This window comes from Microcaecilia unicolor, chromosome 5 (assembly GCF_901765095.1).
Source record: "Microcaecilia unicolor chromosome 5, aMicUni1.1, whole genome shotgun sequence".
NCBI lineage: Eukaryota > Metazoa > Chordata > Amphibia > Gymnophiona > Siphonopidae > Microcaecilia > Microcaecilia unicolor.
Genome location: NC_044035.1, coordinates 107021298 through 107041270, shown reverse-complemented (window position 1 = coordinate 107041270; position 19973 = coordinate 107021298). Strand labels below are relative to the sequence as shown.

The following is a 19973-nucleotide window of genomic DNA, read 5'->3' as shown; positions in this document are numbered from 1 at the left end:
GAAAAAAATGTGTTGTAATTTTTTTTTTTTTTTGGGTGGGAGGGGGTTGGTGACCACTGGTGGAGTAAGGGGAGGTCATCCCCGATTCCTTCCTGTGGTCATCTGGTCAGTTCGGGCCCCTTTTTCAAGGCTTGGTTGTGGAAAAAAAAGGGACCAAGTAAAGTCGGCCAAATGCTCACCAGGGACACCCTTCTTTTTTCCATTATCGACTGAGGATGCCCATCTCTTAACTACGCCCCCATCCCTCCTTCGGTACACTGCTGATACGCCCTCTTGAACTTTGGTTGTCCCTGCGATGGAAAGCAGTTGAGGATGCCCAAAATTGGCTTTTGATTATGCCGATTTGGGCAGCCTTAGGAGAAGGACGCCCATCTCCCAATTTGTGTCTGAAGATGGGCGCCCTTCTCCTTCGCAAATAAGCAGGATATTTGAAAAGGGGGCATAGTCATGGGTTTGGAATGGGCGGGTTGTGGGCATTTCTAAAATATATGCATATTGTTATAGAATACACCCTGTCCGTGTGCAATTTAGGCATTGGCATTTACATCAAATTTTACTTGGCATAACTGCCCGTGACTAAATTTAGTCACATGGGCAGGCATTTGGCATATTTTATAAACCGCATTGAAATTTAGACTTATTCTATAGAGTACACCTAAATTTAGGCGTACTTTATAGAATACACATAGGTGTATTTCATTTCGGCCCCGATTTTTTAGACATGATATATAGAATCTAGTCCTTAGTGGCTGTGTCACATGACTTAACCGGCTAAGCACCAATATTCAGCGCTAAGCAGCTAAGTTGAGCAATTGAGATAGGCCGCTGAAATAGCAGATCTGTCTTTAACCTCTAGTAACCCAACTGACTAGCGCTGAATATGCATTTAGCTGGTGAATCTGCCACGGCCAAACCTGACACCGGATAATTCAATGCTGATCACCGGATGTGGCCTGGTATTGAATATCTGGAGCCAGTGCCAGCTGCAGCAGCTAACCACACAACCTGCTGCTGGCTGAATATCGGGGGGTCAGAGATCAAATGTACGTACAATCGAGGTAATTTTATAAATTGGTGCCTAGAGGTAAATGCCACTTATATGTATCAAAAGCACCATTAATTGACAGGTGCCTATGTTCACTAGTTGCTGTTCTATAAGGTAGCCTGAGCATGGGTGGAGCAGGACAGAACATAGGGGTGTCTCCCAGTTACTCATATAATTGATATAAATGTCTGCCATTAACATGGCATAAAAGGGCAGGCGGTAAACGGGGTGCACCAGTGTCAACTCACACTAGTATCCTATAATGCAATCTTGGCGCCAAGATGCTGATATAGAATTGGTGCTAAGCAGATGGCATTGGGTTGCCTTGACTGAAGCACCAATTTGTAGAATCGCCCTGATTATTTCATAGGTTAACTCATGTTAAGTCAATTTGCTTATGCAAATTTTTTAAAGGAATACTAACAAACTAAATGTGTGCTAACAAATGCACATCCTTACTCATGTCCAAATGGTGTTGTACTCAACCTAACACATGGAGATCCAAGTAAAGTTCAAAAATAGATTTATCCAGCAATTAAATGCCTTTTTCTGGGAAACCCAGCACCAGATGTGGCCATGTTTCACCAATAAAGGCTGCCTCAGGGGTCACTAGATTCTTCCAAGTATTATCTCAAGGTTGATAGAGTCTTGTGATAACATAAACCAAAGGAAAACATATGTTGTCTGCTTAAACCAGGAGCTTACTTGCTGTCTTTTTCTGTTCTTTGGTCATCAACAACATAGTACATGCCTCTGCTTTGTATGTATTTCAACAATGGTGCTGAGCTAAAAAAATGCTATTGGTGGGGGCACGAGCGACCCATGAATAGGGTAAGATATAAGTGGGCACCCCAAAGGTGTGAGATGGGCTGGTGGTGGACTTCAGTCTATTTATATTTGCAAGATAGGCAGCTTGGAGAGAGGAGTAGCCCCAAGCTGACATTATTTCTATTTCTATTTATTTTGGTTTTCCTTTTATTTTATTTAGTTAATTTCATTTTAAACAATATAAGGTAAAATAAAACAACTTCATAAGGAAAACGATTTAGTTCATAGCCCTAATGTGGAGTGGAGGAGTGGCCTAGTGGTTAGAACACCAGTCTTGAAATCCAGAGGTGGCCAGTTCAAATCTCACTGCTACTCCTTGTGATCTTGGGCAAGTCACCTAACCCTCCATTGCCTTAGCTACAAAATTAAATTAGATTGTGAGCCTTCCAGGGACAGTGTACCCAAATGTAACTCACCTTGAGCTACTATTGGAAAAGGTGTGAGGAAAAATCCAAATAAATAAAATAATGTATAAGAATCTAAGAACACCTGAATGCAAATAAAAAGTACACATATATTTATGGGAGTAAGTGTCTGTGGGCACAGTGTGGAGGGTGTTATTGGAATGGCTATGGAATACCCTTCTCCCCTTTCCTCCTCTTTCATATATAGACACACACATGGATATCCCTGTTCTGTGCCCACAGACCAAAACATATTTAGTCTAGAACCTGAGCACTGACTAGTACAGTACACAAATAAAATGACTAATATTACAGTAGCCAATATTTTACTTTTATTGAATGCTAGTGTAGAAAAAAAGTAGTTCAACTAAACATTCTTTTTAGTCTTTAGAGCATATGAAGCCATTGGATGACTGCTTGATTGGAAAAGCTCCAGAAAATCGAGAAAAGAATAGATATCGAGACATTCTTCCATGTAGGTAACATAGCTAATGAGATCTCAAATATAGACGCATTAAGTGCCCTCTGGAGAAAAAGTCCCTCATAAGTATTTATTCACCCTTGAGAGAGCACAGTTTTTCTTATGATAGGTCTTGCCTATTTCTGAATGTATGACTTGGTCAAAATTTGAGCTCTTTCAAAAGTACAGTGCTTTGAACAGGTTTTGCAGCTTTGTAGAATATCTTTTCTTCACAAGGAGTTTTTGTGGCGAAACGGGGTTTCCAAGCCTATGAATTATAATAATGTTTTCATACAGTGCATTTCTCTTCTTTGGACAGCAGGTGGTGTTTGTTTATTGTTTTAAATCAGTTGCAGGAAATGACTGTTTTCTTTCCAGTTTAAGGACCTGTGGGAAGGCAACCTGCAGTTCCATTGCACAGATACTTTCAAAGTGGAGGAGTGGCCTAGTGCTTAGGGTGGTGGACTTTGGTCCTGGGGAACTGAGGAACTGAGTTAGATTCCCAGCACAGGCAGTTCCTTGTGACTCTGGGCAAGTCACTTAACCCCCATTGCCCGCCACATTGAGCCTGCCATGAGTGGGAAAGCGCGAGGTACAAATGTAACAAAAAAAAAAAGTTGGTGCTCTGGGCTCTGATTGGCCCTGGAGTTCAAATCCAGCCAGGAGGTACTGGATTTTCCCCAGTCTCAGCTAGAGAGTGCAGAGGGTAAACATATCTGCCCTGAGGCCCTGTTCAAGAACTGTGAGCAGTTATTTTCCTGAAACTCCCCAAGTGCTACCCAGGCAGTGACAAAGTGTTTAGATAGTTTTAATATTGATCCTTATTCAGTTACCTGTTATTGCTTGTTGTTTTACCACTTGTTTTATATTGTCTACTGTTCTATTTCTGTAATAATAAACCCATTAGTTTATTAGCTCTGATGTCCTAGTCTAACTTAGAATCCAAGTGGTATGTGTTTTGGGGTCTGTGGGTGTTTTCTAGGAACTGTGGGACCCCTGAGATTGTGGCCCCAGTGTCCTTAGAAACCACTGGGGAGATAACTTGCGGGTGGAAGACTCACCCAGAGGCAAGTGGAACCCAGCAGTTGGGTGGAAAGTTATACCGGTGTAGAGCATGCGCCCAGTTGCAGGCAAGCCTGAGCAGTGCTGGGGTCAAACCCTCCAGGTGACCGCAGGGATAACCTCAAGTGGGTGCTGGGCGCCCCATGATAGTTTTGCAGGAAATTAACATTTGAAATCAAAGCAAATTTGTTTTACATACAAACTTCTTGCTATTTTGTATTCACAGTGTTTCGGTCTGTTTTTTTAAAACTACTACTACTATTTAGCATTTCTATAGCGCTACAAGGCATACGCAGCACTGCACAAACATAGAAGAAGACAGTCCCTGCTCAAGAGCTTACAATCTAATAGACAAAAAATAAATAAAGGAAGCAAATCAAATCAATTAATGTGGACGGGAAGGAAGAGAGGAGGGTAGGTGGAGGCGAGTGGTTACAAGTGGTTACGAGTCAAAAGCAATGTTAAAGAGGTGGGCTTTCAGTCTAGATTTAAAGGTGGCCAAGGATGGGGCAAGACGTAGGGGCTCAGGAAGTTTATTCCAGGCGTAGGGTGCAGCGAGACAGAAGGCGCGAAGTCTGGAGTTGGCAGTAGTGGAGAAGGGAACAGATAAGAAGGATTTATCCATGGAGCGGAGTGCACGGGAAGGGGTGTAGGAAAGGACGAGTGTGGAGAGATACTGGGGAGCAGCAGAGTGAGTACATTTATAGGTTAGTAGAAGAAGTTTGAACAGGATGCGAAAACAGATAGGGAGCCAGTGAAGGGTCTTGAGGAGAGGGGTAGTATGAGTGAAGTGACCCTGGCGGAAGATGAGACGGGCAGCAGAGTTTTGAACCGACTGGAGAGGGGAGAGGTGACTAAGTGGGAGGCCAGCAAAAAGCAGATTGCAGTAGTCTAAACGAGAGGTGACAAAGGTGTGGATGAGGGTTTTGGTAGAGTGCTCGGAAAGAAAGGGGCGGATTTTACGGATGTTGTAAAGAAAGAAACGACAGGTCTTGGCAATCTGCTGGATATGAGCAGAGAAGGAGAGAGAAGAGTCAAAGATGACCCCAAGGTTTCGAGCTGAGGAGACAGGGAGAATGAGAGAGCCATCAACAGAAATAGAAAACGGGGGGGGGGGGGGGGGGGGGGAGCGGGGGGGTGGGTTTGGGGGGGGAAATGAGAAGCTCGGTTTGGTCATATTTAATTTCAGGTGGCGTTGAGACATCCAGACAGCAATGTCAGACAAGCACGCTGAAACTTTGGTTTGGATGCAAGGTGAGATATCAGGGGTAGAAAGGTAGATTTGGGAGTCATCAGCATAGAGATGGTAGGAAAGCCATGGGATGAGATTAATGAACCAAGGGAAGAAGTGTAGATAGAAAAGAGGAGGGGACCAAGAACAGAACCCTGAGGTACACTGACAGGCAGAGGGATAGAAGTAGAAGAGGATCCACCAGAGTGAACACTAAAGGTGCGGAGGGAGAGGTAGGAAGAGAACCAGGAAAGGACAGAGCCCTGGAATCCAAGTGAGGACAGGGTATCGAGAAGTATGCTGTGATCGACAGTGTCAAAAGCAGCGGAAAGATCAAGAAGAATGAGGATGGAATATTGACCTCTGGATTTAGCCAGTAATAGGTCATTGGAGACTTTAGTAAGCGCAGTTTCGGTTGAGTGGAGAGGGCAAAAACCAGATTGTAGTGGGTCAAGAATAGCATGTGAGGAGAGAAAATCAAGGCAGCGGCGGTAAACAGCATGCTCAAGTAATTTGGAGAGAAAAGGAAGGAGGGAGATGGGTCGGTAATTAGAGGGACAAGTAGGGTCGAGTGAAGGCTTCTTAAGGAGAGGTGTGACCACAGCCTGTTTAAAGGCAGCAGGGACAGTCGCAGTGGAAAGTGAGAGGTTGAGAATGTGACAGATAAAAGGAATAAGAGCAGGAGAGATGGCATTAAGAAGGTGGGTGGGAATGGGATCAGAGGAACAGGTGGTACATTTTGAGGAAGAAAGGAGAAGTGTAGTTTCCTCAATAGTAACTTCAGGAAAGGAGGAAAGGGAATGAGGGGAAGGAGAGAGAGGGGAACGGACTAGTGGAGGGAGAGGTGGTGAGGTAGAGAAAGCAAGGTTTATCTTTTCAACCTTGTTGTGAAAGAATTCAGCAAGGGTCTGAGGAGATAATTAAGGGGGAGTTGGGGGAGGGGGCACCTTGAGGAGAGAGTTCAATGTGGTGAAGAGAAGTCGAGGATTAGAGCCAAGAGAGTTGGTCAGTTGGATATAATAATCCTGTTTGGCACGTAAAAGAGCAGATTGGAAGGAGGGCAGCATGAACTTAAAGTGTAGGAAATCAGCAAGGGCTCGAGATTTCCACCAGAGGCATTCGGCGGAGCGGGTACAGGAACGTAGGTAGCGGATATTAGAAGTCAGCCAAGGTTGGGGTTTTGTACGCCTTACAGGGCGGGTCATCAAAGGTGCAAGAGTGTCTAAGGCAGAGGATAGAGTATTGTTGTAAGAAGAAACAGCCTCGTTAACAGATGTGGATGGTGCCACAGTAGAGAGGAGGTTTGAAACATGGGAGGATAGAGATGAAGGGTCAATATCGTGAAGATTCCTAGATAAATTAGATAAGATAGGACGGGACTGGGAGGGAGGAGATTTAAGTGTGAAAGTTATAAGATGGTGATCAGAGGAGGGAAGATCAGAGGCAAGGAAACTAGAGGGTGAACAGTTGGAGGAGAAGATGAGATCAAGACAGTGACCATTTTGATGAGTGGGGGAGGTGGAGCATAGTTGGAGATTAAAGGAGGATGTTAAAGCGAGTAACTTGGAAATATAAGAGTTGGAAGGATCATTAGCAGGAATATTAAAGTCACCAAGGATGAGAGAGGGGGAGGAAGGATCATGGAAGAAGGCAAGCCAGGCATCAAAGTCACTGAGAAAGGATGAAAGGGATTTATCAGGGGGACGATAAATGACCGCTATTCGAAGAGGCAGAGGAGAGAAAAGGCGGATAGAGTGGACTTCAAAGGAGGAAAAACAGTGAGATTGAGGTGGAAGAAGGGGTTGAAATCTGAAGGAGGGAGAGAGAAGTAGTTCAACACCGCCCCCAAGGCCAGCAGGGCGAGAAGTATGTGAAAATAGATAACCGCCATGGCACAGGGCTGCTACTGAAGCAGAGTCATCAGGGCAGAGCCAGGTTTCGGTTATGGCGAGCAGATGGAGGTGACGCGAGATAAAGAGGTCATGGATATAGGCGAGTTTGTTACAGATAGAGCGGGCATTCCATAGGGCGCAAGAGAAGGGCAGAGAAGAGGAGGGGAGTAGAGAAATAGAGATGAGGTTAGAGAGGTCGCGGTGAGATCTGTAGAGTTGGGATAATAGTTGGTGAGGGGGGCCAGGATTGGGATTGATGTCACCGGCTGAGAGTAAGAGAATGAGTAAAAGAGAGCGGAGGAGAGTAGGAGAGGTGTGGCCACGAAGGCGTCGAAGGCGAGAGGTATTTAGGTGGAATGGGGAAGGCAAAATGGACGGAAGAAAGAGGCGGAGATTAAAAGCCAAGAGGGAGGAAGAGGGTAGGAGAGAAGTTGAGGTGATGAAGTCGATGGATGGGCAGTGAGTTCCTGTAGCGGAGAGAGGTAGGGGGCGAGGGAAAAGATTAGGAAGGGACAGGGCTAGGAAGAGAATATGAATAGGGGCCATAAATGACTGAGGTACTTTAGCAAGATTAGATGTAAAGAGAAAAATGCCCCGGCGCGCGGCACCTAGAGCGGAGGCCCTGAGTGGATCGGAGTGGACCTGGGTGTCACCCCGGAGAAGGCTGTAAGGATATGCAGATGAGCTGCAAGTCCTCCACAGCACCTGAAAGGCAGCCGGTGGTAGAGCTGGGCACCTCTCAGCTGAGGAAAGGCTTACCAGGGGTTAGGCCGAAGCCAGCATTCCTCCCCCTGAGGGTCACCTGATCCTAGCCAAAAAGCACCTGGAAACTCTGTGCACTTGGAGCGAAGGCCCTGGGAAGATCGGGGTGGAACTGGAGTCACCCCGGATACAGCTGTGAGGAAATGCAGAAGGGCTGCAAGTCCTCCACAGCACCTGGTTGGAGCGCTGGGCACCTAGAGCGAGGCCCTGAGTGGATCGGAGTGGACCTGGGTGTCACCCCGGAGAAGGCTGTAAGGATATGCAGATGAGCTGCAAGTACTCCACAGCACCTGAAAGGCAGCCGGTGGTAGATACAGGTTGATATACAGGGGCGCTTTTCCAGGTAAGAGAGGCTCCTGCCCTGATAAGTGCTACTTATTAGGCCCATACCAGGATTTTCAGTGGTATTATCCTTATAAGGACATTGAAAACCTTTACTCAGTGCCCAGCACTATCCAGGTAAGTACATACATAAGTACATAAGTAATGCCACACTGGGAAAAGACCAAGGGTCCATCGAGCCCAGCATCCTGTCCATGACAGCGGCCAATCCAGGCCAAGGGCACCTGGCAAGCTTCCCAAATGTACAAATATTCTATACATGTTATTCCTGGAATTGTGGATTTTTCCCAAGTCCATTTAGTAGCAGTTTATGGACTTGTCCTTTAGGAAACCGTCTAACCCCCTTTTAAACTCTGCCAAGCTAATCGCCTTCACCATGTTCTCTGGCAACGAATTCCAGAGTTTAATTAAGCGTTGGGTGAAGAAAAGTTTTCTCCGATTTGTTTTAAATTTACTACACTGTATTTTCATCGCATGCCCCCTAGTCCTAGTATTTTTGGAAAGCGTGAACAGACGCTTCACATCTACAGTACCTGTTTCACTCCACTCATTATTTTATATACCTCTATCATGTCTCCCCTCAGCTGTCTCTTCTCCAAGCTGAAAAGCCCTAGCCTCCTTAATCTTTCTTCATAGGAAAGTCGTCCCATCCCCGCTATCATTTTAGTCGCCCTTCGCTGCACCTTTTCCAATTCCACTATATCTTTCTTGAGATGCGGCAACCAGAATTGAACACAATACTCAAGGTGCGGTCACACCATGGAGCGATATAACGGCATTATAACACCTGTTTTCCATACCTTTCCTAATAATACCCAACATTCTATTCGCTTTCCGAGCCGCAGCAGCACACTGAGCAGAAGGTTTCAGTGTACTATCAACGACGACACCCAGATCCCTTTTTTGGTCCGTAACTCCTAATGTGGAACCTTACATGACGTAGCTATAATTCGGGTTCTTTTTTCCCACATGCATCACCTTGCACTTGCTCACATTAAACGTCATCTGCCATTTAGCCGCCCAGTCTCGTAAGGTCCTTCTGTAATTTTTCACAATCCTGTCGTGAGTTAACGACTTTGAATAACTTTGTGTCATCAGCAAATTTAATTACCTCGCTAGTTACTCCCATCTCTAAATCATTTATAAATATATTAAAAAGCAGCGGTCCTAGCACAGACCCCTGAGGAACCCCACTAACTACCCTTCTCCATTCTGAATACTGCCCATTTAACCCCACTCTCTGTTTCCTATCCTTCAACCAGTTTTTAATCCACAATAGGACTTTTCCTCCTATCCCATGACCCTCCAATTTCCTCTGTAGCCTTTCATGAGGTACCTTGTTAAGTGCCTTTTGAAAATCCAGATACACAATATCAACCGGCTCCCCTTTGTCCACATGTTTGTTTACTCCTTCAAAGAATTGAAGTAAATTGGTCAGGCAAGATTTCCCCATACAAAAGCCGTGCTGACTCGGTCTCAGTAATCCATGTCCTTGGACGTGCTCTGTAATTTTGTTTTTAATAATAGCCTCTACCATTTTCCCCGGCACTGACATCAGACTCACAGGTCTATAATTTCCCGGATCTCCCCTGTAACCTTTTTTAAAAATGGGCGCTACATTGGCCACCCTCCAATCTTCCGGTACCACGCTCAACTTTAAGGATAAATTGCATATCACTAGCAGTAGCTCCGCAAGCTCATTTTTCAGTTCTATCAGTACTCTAGGATGAATACCATCTGGTCCAGGAGATTTGCTACTCTTCAGTTTGCTGAATTGCCCTATTACGTCCTCCAGGTTTACCGTGAAGTCAGTAATATCATTTCCGACACCGGTATCCCACCCAAATCTTCCTCGATGAAGACCGAAGCAAAGAATTCATACAATCTCTCCGCTTCGTCTTTGTCTTCCTTGATCGCCCCTTTTACCCCTCGGTCATCCAGCGGCCCAACCGATTCTTTTGCTGGCTTCCTGCTTTTAATATACCGAAAAAATTTTTACTATGCTTTTTTGCCTCTAATGCTATCTTTTTTTCGTAATCCCTCTTTGCCTTCTTTATCTGCGCCTTGCATTTGCTTTGACACTCCTTATGCTGCTTCTTGTTATTTTCAGACGGTTCCTTCTTCCATTTTCTGAAGGCATTTCTTTTAGCCCTAATAGCTTCCTTCACCTCACTTTTCAACCAGGCCGGCTGTCTTTTGGAGTTCCGTCTTTCTTTTCTAATTTGTGGAATATGTTTGGCCTGGGCCTCCAGGATGGTACTTTTGAACAGCGTCCATGCCTGTTGTACAGTTTTTACCCTCTCAGTTGTCCCCCTAAGTTTTTTTCCACCGTTCTTCTCATTTTCCAGGGTAGTGCCAGGGTAGGTCAGGAGGCAGAGCCGATACTGCCAATATTCAGCACCAGTACCTGGTTAACTATCGGGGAACGTTAGGTCGGCAATATATCTGTCCTGACTTATTCAGATAGTTAATCAGGTACTAGTATGAATATCAGCTGCCTTATACCTGGTTATTCAGCGCTGATATCCAGATACATCCTTCAGTTGAATATCTGGTACAAAAACTTAGATTGTGAGCCCACTAGGGACAGAGAAAGTACCTACATCTAATAACTACAGACCGCTTTGGTTGTACCACAAAAAGACAGTATATCAAATCCATGACACTGTACTCTTTACCCTACTATATATGCCAACCTGGAGTTTAAATGTCAGAGATATGCTGTACTGACCCATAAAGAATGACCTAGAAAAAGGACCAGTGTAGTTTCAAAAACTCATATTCTCCAATATTAGTGTTGATCCTTTAAAAAGTATTAGTCTAACACTAGGTTTATTTTCAAAGGGATCTAGGTGCCTAAATAAAGATTTAGTAGGGTAGTTACTAACATGAATTAAGGGAATAATGCACAATATTTGCCTCAAGGTGCATTAAATGGAAAAATTGTGCATTATTTTATTGTAACATATGATATCTGCAGCAGGATCCATAGGAATAAAATGGGTCTTGTGGCAGATAATATGTGTTAATCTTTAATAAAAGACACCCTTAGTTTAAGTCACTGTGGGTAGCATAAGGGTGAGATGCCAGACATGCAAATCTGTGCAAAGCAACTCATTATTCTGCAAATTGAATAGCACAGCTTGTGCTGAGCTTTTCAAGCTGTGTTATTCATAGATAAATAGTTTCAGCTTTGAGATGGTGTTATTTTTCCAGTCCAGAAGCATTAGGTCACTAATAAGTGGTCTGATGCTTTGAGGCACCAACTGAATGGGGCCATAGCTGTAATAATATGAAGCATGAATCCCTCCCCACCAAAGACTTACCCAAAATTGACTCCCCCCTGAAAGGACCCTCTAAATTCTTCCAAATAATCCCCCTTGAACAGGACCCTCCACCACCAGTTCTTTGACTGAGGTCTACTTTACTGCTATGGACCCCAGTTAGTGGGCACCACCTCTCCAAAGACTCCATGTCTCCCTCCCCAGTAGGCCACCCCAAGGCTAGCTGGTCATTCCCTGGCATCTAGTGAAACAGGCAGGGGTGATTCTCAGTTGCTGCTACTCTGTGTGGCTCTGGTTTCAAAATGGTGCCTCTTGACTCTTAGCAGTAGTCTTGAGGTACTACCACTAGGAGGCAAGCTGCCATATAAGAGCAGTAGCTCTCAGTGATTGACCATGTAGGCCTAGGGGGCCTTTGGCATTGGGGGACCATTGACTGCAGGTATAGAGGTTCAAGGGGGACTGGATGGAGGGTTTTTGTAGTTTTGTAGTAAACTGTTGGTGTATTATTGATGAAGGATATTTTATGTGTATATTTTGCAGTTTCTATAATTTCTAACTGTACATTACATAAAGCAGTTTTTGGAGATGTGATTTATAAATGTGATAAAATAAGAGTAAGTCGAGGGACTTGGACTGGCAGTATATAAAGTGTCTTCAGGAGGTGGGAGATTCCTGTTCAGCAGGTTCCTATTCAGGTAGAAGGAGTCCTATTGGGGGGGGGGGGGGGTCTTAGCTGGAGAGTGGGAGGGAGGGAGTCTACTCTTCAAATTATTAGAGGTTTTCCTCCTTTAAGAAGGTTCCCTGGAAACATTGAGCTACACCTTAGCCTGCAAACTCACTGAAAACTATATAGCTACCCTTACTTTCTGACACATTGGAAGAAAAATATTATCATCCCCAAAGGGTTTAAGTTTTAAAATCCTTTGGCCAATAAACACGCTAACTATGCAGGAAGACTCTGCAAATGTACTAGTCAGAAACTGAGAAATGAACTTGTATATCAACTCTATGAAAAGAAGAAAACAATAAAAAGCCAGAGAGAAGAAATCATAAGAACCATGCAGCAGTAAAATCCCTACCTTATGAATGAACTGAAGAAACAACTGCAAGGAATCTAAGCAAAACAAACCCCCCCAAAACAACCCCCCCTCCAATCTTATTATACGAAAGGAGAAAAGAAAACAGGTGCTCTCCTCAACAAACAGGCAGCAACAACTCATCCAAGACCAATAGTGCAAAACTGACCAAGCATACCTAAATGGACACACTTTCAGTCTTTCTGAGGAATATGAAATTCTAAATTCAGACACACCAAGAGAACATAAGACTCAGCAGATCCCCTGTGGGCAAATTCCCACTGTCCAAACTGTTGGAAGTGTAAATCAAAAGGGGATAATAAACCTCTCTAACTACTAATTAGCACAACATAAGATTTCAGTATTATCTAATGGACTTTAATTTAGCCTTTTCAGCATACTAGATAAAATTCAACTGTACAGGAACCTCTGCGTGAAATACATTTCCAGAAAAGACACCTTCAAAAGACTGGCATACAATTTTAAATAAGAGAATATGTATTTCACCCCGTAAGCAGACAAAACATTATATTAGAGAACTACATTGAGAGTTTCAGACTGGGGATGAGCAGTCATTTCAAATGAATGTTGTTCACTGACAAGAGTTTGCACTATCCCCAAGATTCTATATATGGCGACTAAAGTTGCACACTCAAATTTGGCAGTGCAGCCGAATTGCATTCCCAACTTAGTTGTTTCACAAGCTAATCAGCACTGGTAATTGGCCAATAGCGAACAATTGTCAGCAATAGTTGACACAAATTAGAATTTACATGCACAACTTTCTAAGCTATTCTGTGAAGTGGTGCACGTAAATTCTAATGTGCAGATCTCAGAAGGGGTCATGGCCTTGGGAGGGACATGAGCCGGTCATAGGCGTTCCTAGAAACTACATTTACTGTTATAGAATGTGTCCGATCAGAGTCTAAGTTAGGTGTGAGCATTTACACCAGATTTTAGTTGGCATAAATGGCAACACCTACATTTAGTCATGTGTTCGGACATTACGTGTATTCTATAAACCATGCCTAACGTAATAGAATAGCGCTAAGTGTGATATTCTGCACCAGTTTTTTTCAGCGCTATATATTGGCAGTAATTCTTTAAATTGGTACCTCCATGTAGGCGCCCCAGTACCGGGCACTTAGCACCAAACAGCATTTTGATGCCAAGATTCCATTATAGAATCAAACATATAAACGGCAAGTGACCGACTCACCTGCAAATGCGCAGTAGAGTCGGAGTGCTGAGAGTGTAGAAGTCCAAGCCCCACCTCCACCAGCAGTACAGCCCAATAGGGAGGACGGCTTGGACATGGGCATGGAAATCAGAGGAGGAGGGAGCAGGGAGGGAAGGAGGGGGCGGAACTGAGGGAAACAGATGCTGGGGGGAGGGCAGGGGAGAGAGTAGGGTTGGTGGACTGGGGGAGGCCATAGGAAAACAAAAAACTAGCCCGTTGTTACGGGCTTAATGGCTAGTACTAGCATAAATTGGCATTGGCACGGTTTAGGCATGTTCTCTTATACCACGTCAATGGCAGACTTAAGTTGGTTCATAATTTAGAGTGTTCTATAAACTATGCATGTAACTGGGAGGCATGCCTATGGCTTGTCCATGCTCCAGTGATGTGTACAGCCCCTTTGCAGTTCAGTGCCACCTTTTAGAATAGGGCCTGGTGCATGTAGGCACATAACTGTGAATTCCTTCTCAGCCCTCCAGACCGGTCCAGCACTGATGCTTAGGTTATGCTTGCCTACCAGCAGATGGATACTGAGAACACACTTTTCAGATCTGTAGATAAGCCCTGTGCCTTTCCTCTGCTAACCAATATGTTCTCAGTCTCCAGCAGATGATGATCGAGCAGCCTGTACGGTCTGCAGCTGGTCAGGTAGGTCTGTGGGGGGTTCGGTTTTCAATTTTCTCCTGTTAGCTTTGGCAGCCTGGGAAGGTTTTTGGCTTGCTTACTTAAAAAAAAACAAAAACAACTTTAGCTATTCTTCCCTGGGACATTTTACAGAGGGGTGGTTGGCCCACAGGAGGCCACAGTGACCCCTGGGGGGTACACTCAGGTGGCCAGGTCCCTCCCCTCCCAATCCCTCTGTGTTCTGGAAGGACTGTTTAACTCAGCCCCGGTTGTCATTGGGAGCTTGAAGAGCCACCCACATTCAGCAGCAACTGTTTGGAGCTGACACACACACAAAAAACAAAACAAAAATAAAGCTACCTTTGTGGCAGTTGGAACGCCTTCCGAGGGGGAGTAGCAGCTCAATGGCGGGCAGGTCCATCTCTCGTGTGGCCATATCAGGGGGCGGTTGAGGAGTGCCCGGCTCCACCGTTGCAAGGTGTGCAACCACCGGGGGGTAGAGAATCCAGGGGCACATTGCCACCTATGTGGTGAGCCCAAACCTTTAGGTTCGCAGGAGGAGAGCAGCATTTGGGAATCCTCCCAGGTGGCAGCTTGCTTTGTAGCGGAAGCTCCCCTTTCGACTTCAAACTGTGGGAGCAGCTGCAGGGGAAGTGGCAGTTTTGGTGGGAATGGATGCCATTGCTGGTGTTTCCTGCATTTGGGATCTCCCACTGCTCCTGAGTTCTCAATGTATTTCTGGTGGTGCTGCTTCAATTGCAGGGGTGCATCTACCTGGGGTGGACACGGGGTTTCCTCCATAGTTTATTTGGGCCCTCTTTCATGCCTGGCACGAGGAGCAACAGAGACCTCAGTGGGGGTTGGGTCCGGTCCTCCTCAACTGCGGGCTTCCTTTCCAGGGCCTGCAAAATGATCCCAGTTGGATTGTTTGCGCGATGACCTCAAGACCCTGGGTTCTTCCATTTCTGAGGGGGGGACTCAGTGAGGAGAAGAGTGAGGGGCTATTCCAGGATGACTTTGGGGTGGAGCAGTGCAAACTATGCGCATATACTGCGCTCTTTTAAATGACATTCTTTTCAACCCCCCCCCCCCCCAAAAAAAAAAAACAAATATAAAAAATTTCTGGGTGCCCATCCCTATTTCAGACACAGGGTGAAATCACAACTTTCCAGCAAACTAAAGAAAGTTCTGTACAAACTTTCTCTGCTAGAAAGAGCTCACATTACAAAAAGCTCTACAAAATAACCAAAACAAAGGAGGTAATGATTATGGACATACAAAAGTACATAGAAGAAGGGCACAGACAACTATCAAACAGTACATACTATAGGAAACTGACTGAGGAACCCTCATGAAAATCATTTCCAAAGCAAGTACAGACAACCAGAAAAACTCACACTAAACCATCCTTCTTTAGGCATGTTCTGCTTGGTACCTAAGGGGCTCTTTTACTAAGTTGCGTTAAGCATCTAGCGTGGGTTTTATTGTGCATGAAAGAAATTGCAACTAACAATTATTCAAATATGGTTTTGTGTGATGACGTGACTTCACATACTAGATGGTTTCCTGAAGTAACATTTTTTTTTTCAAGCTCACTTGTTATGTATTAGCAGAATAAGACATGAAATGAGAAATGAAATTCTGGCTTTGTGTATTCTCCACATGCTTATTGTCAAATAAGACTGGAGGGTTTTTAATTACGTTTGGTCCTGCCAAGTCACTATTCACTGAGTGACAGATAGGGCCCACGTACTGTATTATTACATTAAACAGACATCCTCTCATTATATACAGATGATGAAACACGAGTCCCTGTTGGAGAAGACCAGGCATACATTAATGCAAGTTACATTAAGATACCAGTTGGAACAGAGGAATATTACTATATTTCTACCCAAGGACCCTTGCCTGGCACTACTGATTGCTTTTGGCAAATGGTATGGGAAAGCCAGTCAGATGTTATAGCGATGATAACTAAAGAAAAAGAGCATGGGAAAGTGAAGTGCCATCGATACTGGCCAGAGAGGATGCATGACCCAGTCAACCTGGACAAATATCAACTGGTCCTTGACAACTATCAACTACTGAAATATTTTATAATCAGAGACATCAAAATTACCAAAAAAGAGGTAGGAACCTTACAAAATATGGGATCCTTTTACTAAACCTTAGAATGCGCTAATGCCATGTGACCCATAGGTATAAAATAGGAAATGAATCAGCGTGTGCTAATATCCATTAGCTAAACAAACACAGTGAGGATGACAGTAGAAAGAGCATCAGAAGACTCCTGAGGAAGGCCTTTTTAGTTCAAAACATGATTCGTGTTGAGTCTTAGCTATCAAAATAAAGAAGATTGGTTTGACCATTGTCTGATGCTCTTTCTATTGTAACCCTCGCTGTGTTCTTTGGCTTGTGCATCTGCAAGGGTTGCTGTCTTTCTGTTTCCTGCTGTGCACTAATATCCATTAGTGCATGCTAAGCTTTAGTAAAATGGTCCCTATGTATTTTAATGCAAGCTAAAACATGCAGATCAATGCTGTGTATCTTTATTATTTCAGCATAGTAAAAACAGAGAAGATTCTTTTATTCTGTCACACAGAAAGGGAAAGAGATAGAAAATGGGGTTAGAAATGTAGAGGCTTTATAACTTGCTAGGGGTTGCAGCAGTGGTGATATTTGGACCTAATTCAGCAGATTTTCTGCTGGCTCGTAGATTACTACTTTAACTCACATAGGACAAATTAGTCTAGTTGTCTGTTTGATTTAATGATGACAGAAATAAATGTAGCATTGCAGATAAAACCCATGCTTTGTATTTCTTTTGCAGACAGGAGACATGCACATTTTAAAACACCTGCAGTTCACAGTGTGGCCTGACCATGGCACTCCTAAAGCATCAAAACAACTTGTTAAATTTGTTCGCTACATGAGAAAAGTTCACCAGTCAGGCCCCATAGTTGCCCACTGCAGTGCTGGGATTGGAAGGACAGGTGTTCTGTTATGTCTAGATGTTCTCTTGAGCTGCATAGAAAAAAAATGTAATGTAAGTAAAAAAGAAGAAAAAACAGCTTTATTATGTAAATATATCAGTGACTTACTATTTCCATGTTTTTCATCCAAATTTGTATAAAATGATGTGTTCTGAGCAAAAGACAGCTGTTTTAGATTTATATATCTAGATCCAGATGTGTCTGCGAGTGGTTTTCTTGGCATGATACAGAAGTTGTTTGTCATTGCCTTCTCTTGAGGGATAGAGATATACTAATTCACTGACTTGTGCCAGCCTAATGTGGTATCATACATTTTGCATTGATTTTTTGAATATCAGCCTCTCAGTCTATGCACCTCTTTATTCCCAATAAACCAACCTCAGAACTGACAGTGTTACCTTCTGCTGGTTTCTGAGGTTCAAACCTTATGATGATATCCACCCAATCTCATGAATATCAATTGAAACCAGCCAAATACAGTTTTTTAAAAAGGTTTTTAGTGTAAGACTGTGAACCTCAGCCATGCTGCTCTGCGTATTATCAAGGAGGTCCCCTAAAAAAGATAAGAGTAAGAGTATTAAACCAACTCCTTTTTGTATTTTGACAATCTACAATTATCAACATATAACTTTATCTAAGTCATCTTTTTCCAACCTGCTGACATAATGCCACACTTACAGTAAAAAAAACTTTAAAAAACTGTATTTGGCTGGTTTCAATTGATATTCATGAGATTGGGTGATAGCCTCTTTATTCCCAAAACATTCCTGCTACTGTATCCTGTTTACTTATGGGCATTGTTACCAGCACCTAGGGATCTTAGTGAAGAAAGCTTTCAACTATGTTGTGTGCTCTACGAAGGGCATGTTTACTCAGCAGAACGTCTTCAGTGAATTACAGACCAAGATCAAAACGAAAAACCCAAAGTTTTGTCAGTGACAGTACCTATGAAACCCTTTGTTTTCCATGATGAGTCTCTCTATTGTCAAGCTTACGAACTTTGGAAGGATTTGTTTACTTTATTTTATTTATACCATTTATAACCCAGTCTATCTAAGCAACTCCAAGTGACTTACAAAATAAAATACACAATGAAGATGAACAAGAACCCCTACATATTCCTACCTCTTTCATTCATACTGCCAGTACTGTGCAGCCCTTCCCAATGTATTCAGAGTTATATACCTTGCACTGTCATTGGTGCCTACATGGATGATCAGCATAGGGTAGTGATAAGAAGACCTGAAGAGTTACAGCAGCATTTTTATTATATTTCTGATTCAAGCTGGCAACAGAACTTCTCTGAACAGCATGTCTGGTCAGTAAACAAATCTGACTCATGTAGAAAAAAGTCATTATCAACAACAACCCTTCTGATTCTCTCTGTTGTAGCCTCTGCAATGCTCTGATTCCCTTCTTCCTTATGTTGCATGACTTCTTCATGGTAAAATAGTAGATGTTGGCCAATAAAGACAAATTGGCTCACCCAGTTAGTCCATTTTTTTCTGGTCTATACTGGTAAGGATATATCCCAGCTGCCAGCCATAGGAGACTGACCACTTGTAGAAGATTATTCTGTTGTCTTCTTTGGTTCTCAATCATCCTTGGTAGATAAACATATAAATCCTCATATTTAATCCACACCCAGCCCCTCAAGCCTTCATGCCTTACCACAAACCTTTGTAATAGTCTAGACTGCTACCCAAACTAGTGAGGTTATTGTCCTAACATCTGGCCAACTTTGCCCCTGTAGTCTTGATAGAAGATGTTATCTGGCTACCACCAACCTGTCATCACTGTCCTGATTGATTTCCATGGAGGTGCACCCCAACTAGCTCACTGTCCTGTACTGATGATAGCTTGTGTTTCCTTTATCTGTGTCTTTTCTTTTTGTTTCATTAAATTTTTATTGATTTTCAAATTCAAGAGAGAATGCAAACTCCAAATAAACACAACCAGCAATCAGCCTTAACAGGTAATAACACATGTATCCACATTCCAGGTTTCAGGTTTATTAAAATTTTGATATACCGCATTAGAGAAAAATACTTTCAGTTCAGTTTACATAAAATAATTGAAAGAAAAAAATAAAGCCATAGAAATAAGTACAGAGAGAAAAAAGAAAAAAAAAAAGAGAGTGAACTCAATTGGTGGATAGTACAGGGAATAGGAGAGACAGAAAAGAAGTAAGCCGATGGTCTTCTGTGATGCACACTGCATCCCCTGCTGGAGGTATAATACCATGGCTCAAAAAGTTCTAAGAGCCAAAAGCATCTTGAAAATGAAAGATTGAGTGTGATGTTTCTAAGTGGAGATGGGGAGGCAGACTATTTTATAAGTTATGGCCTATGACACCTTGGTATGGTGTCAAAAAGAATTTGATGGAAAGAAGGGATAGTCAGAGAATTAGACAGAGAGGATCTTAACGTTCTGGAAGTGGCATAGGGAGTCAAGTGCCTGGAAAGATATAAAGGGATACCAGAGTAGTGAATTTTGTGAACCAGAACAAGAATTTTGCAGGTGATCCTATGAGTAATAGATAACCAATGTTCTTCATGAAGGAGCAGAGTGACATGGTCGTGGGGTTTTTTTTTTTAGCTTGTCAGTAATCTAATTGCCATATTCTGCACCAGTTGAAGATGTTTGAGTTTGGAGACCTTTGATCCATGAAGAAGACTATTGCAATAATCTAAGTTGGTAATGGACAATGTTAGAAATGTGAGAGTGAAA

At 43.3% G+C, this 19973-nt stretch overlaps 1 protein-coding gene across 6 annotated transcripts in view; it reads left to right on the top strand.

The window, feature by feature from the left end:
* The window catches only part of FRMPD2 (FERM and PDZ domain containing 2), a 194276-nt gene that overhangs the window by 165879 nt on the left and 8424 nt on the right, over positions 1-19973 (top strand). For 5 of the 6 annotated variants that reach the window (XM_030203157.1, XM_030203158.1, XM_030203162.1 and 2 more), the window contains 3 exons: positions 2662-2752; positions 16045-16379; positions 17081-17296. In XM_030203157.1, coding sequence (XP_030059017.1) covers positions 2662-2752; positions 16045-16379; positions 17081-17296 — 642 coding nt within the window. The remainder of the gene's footprint in view (positions 1-2661; positions 2753-16044; positions 16380-17080; positions 17297-19973) is intronic. The other variant, XM_030203163.1, reaches the window with a different exon arrangement.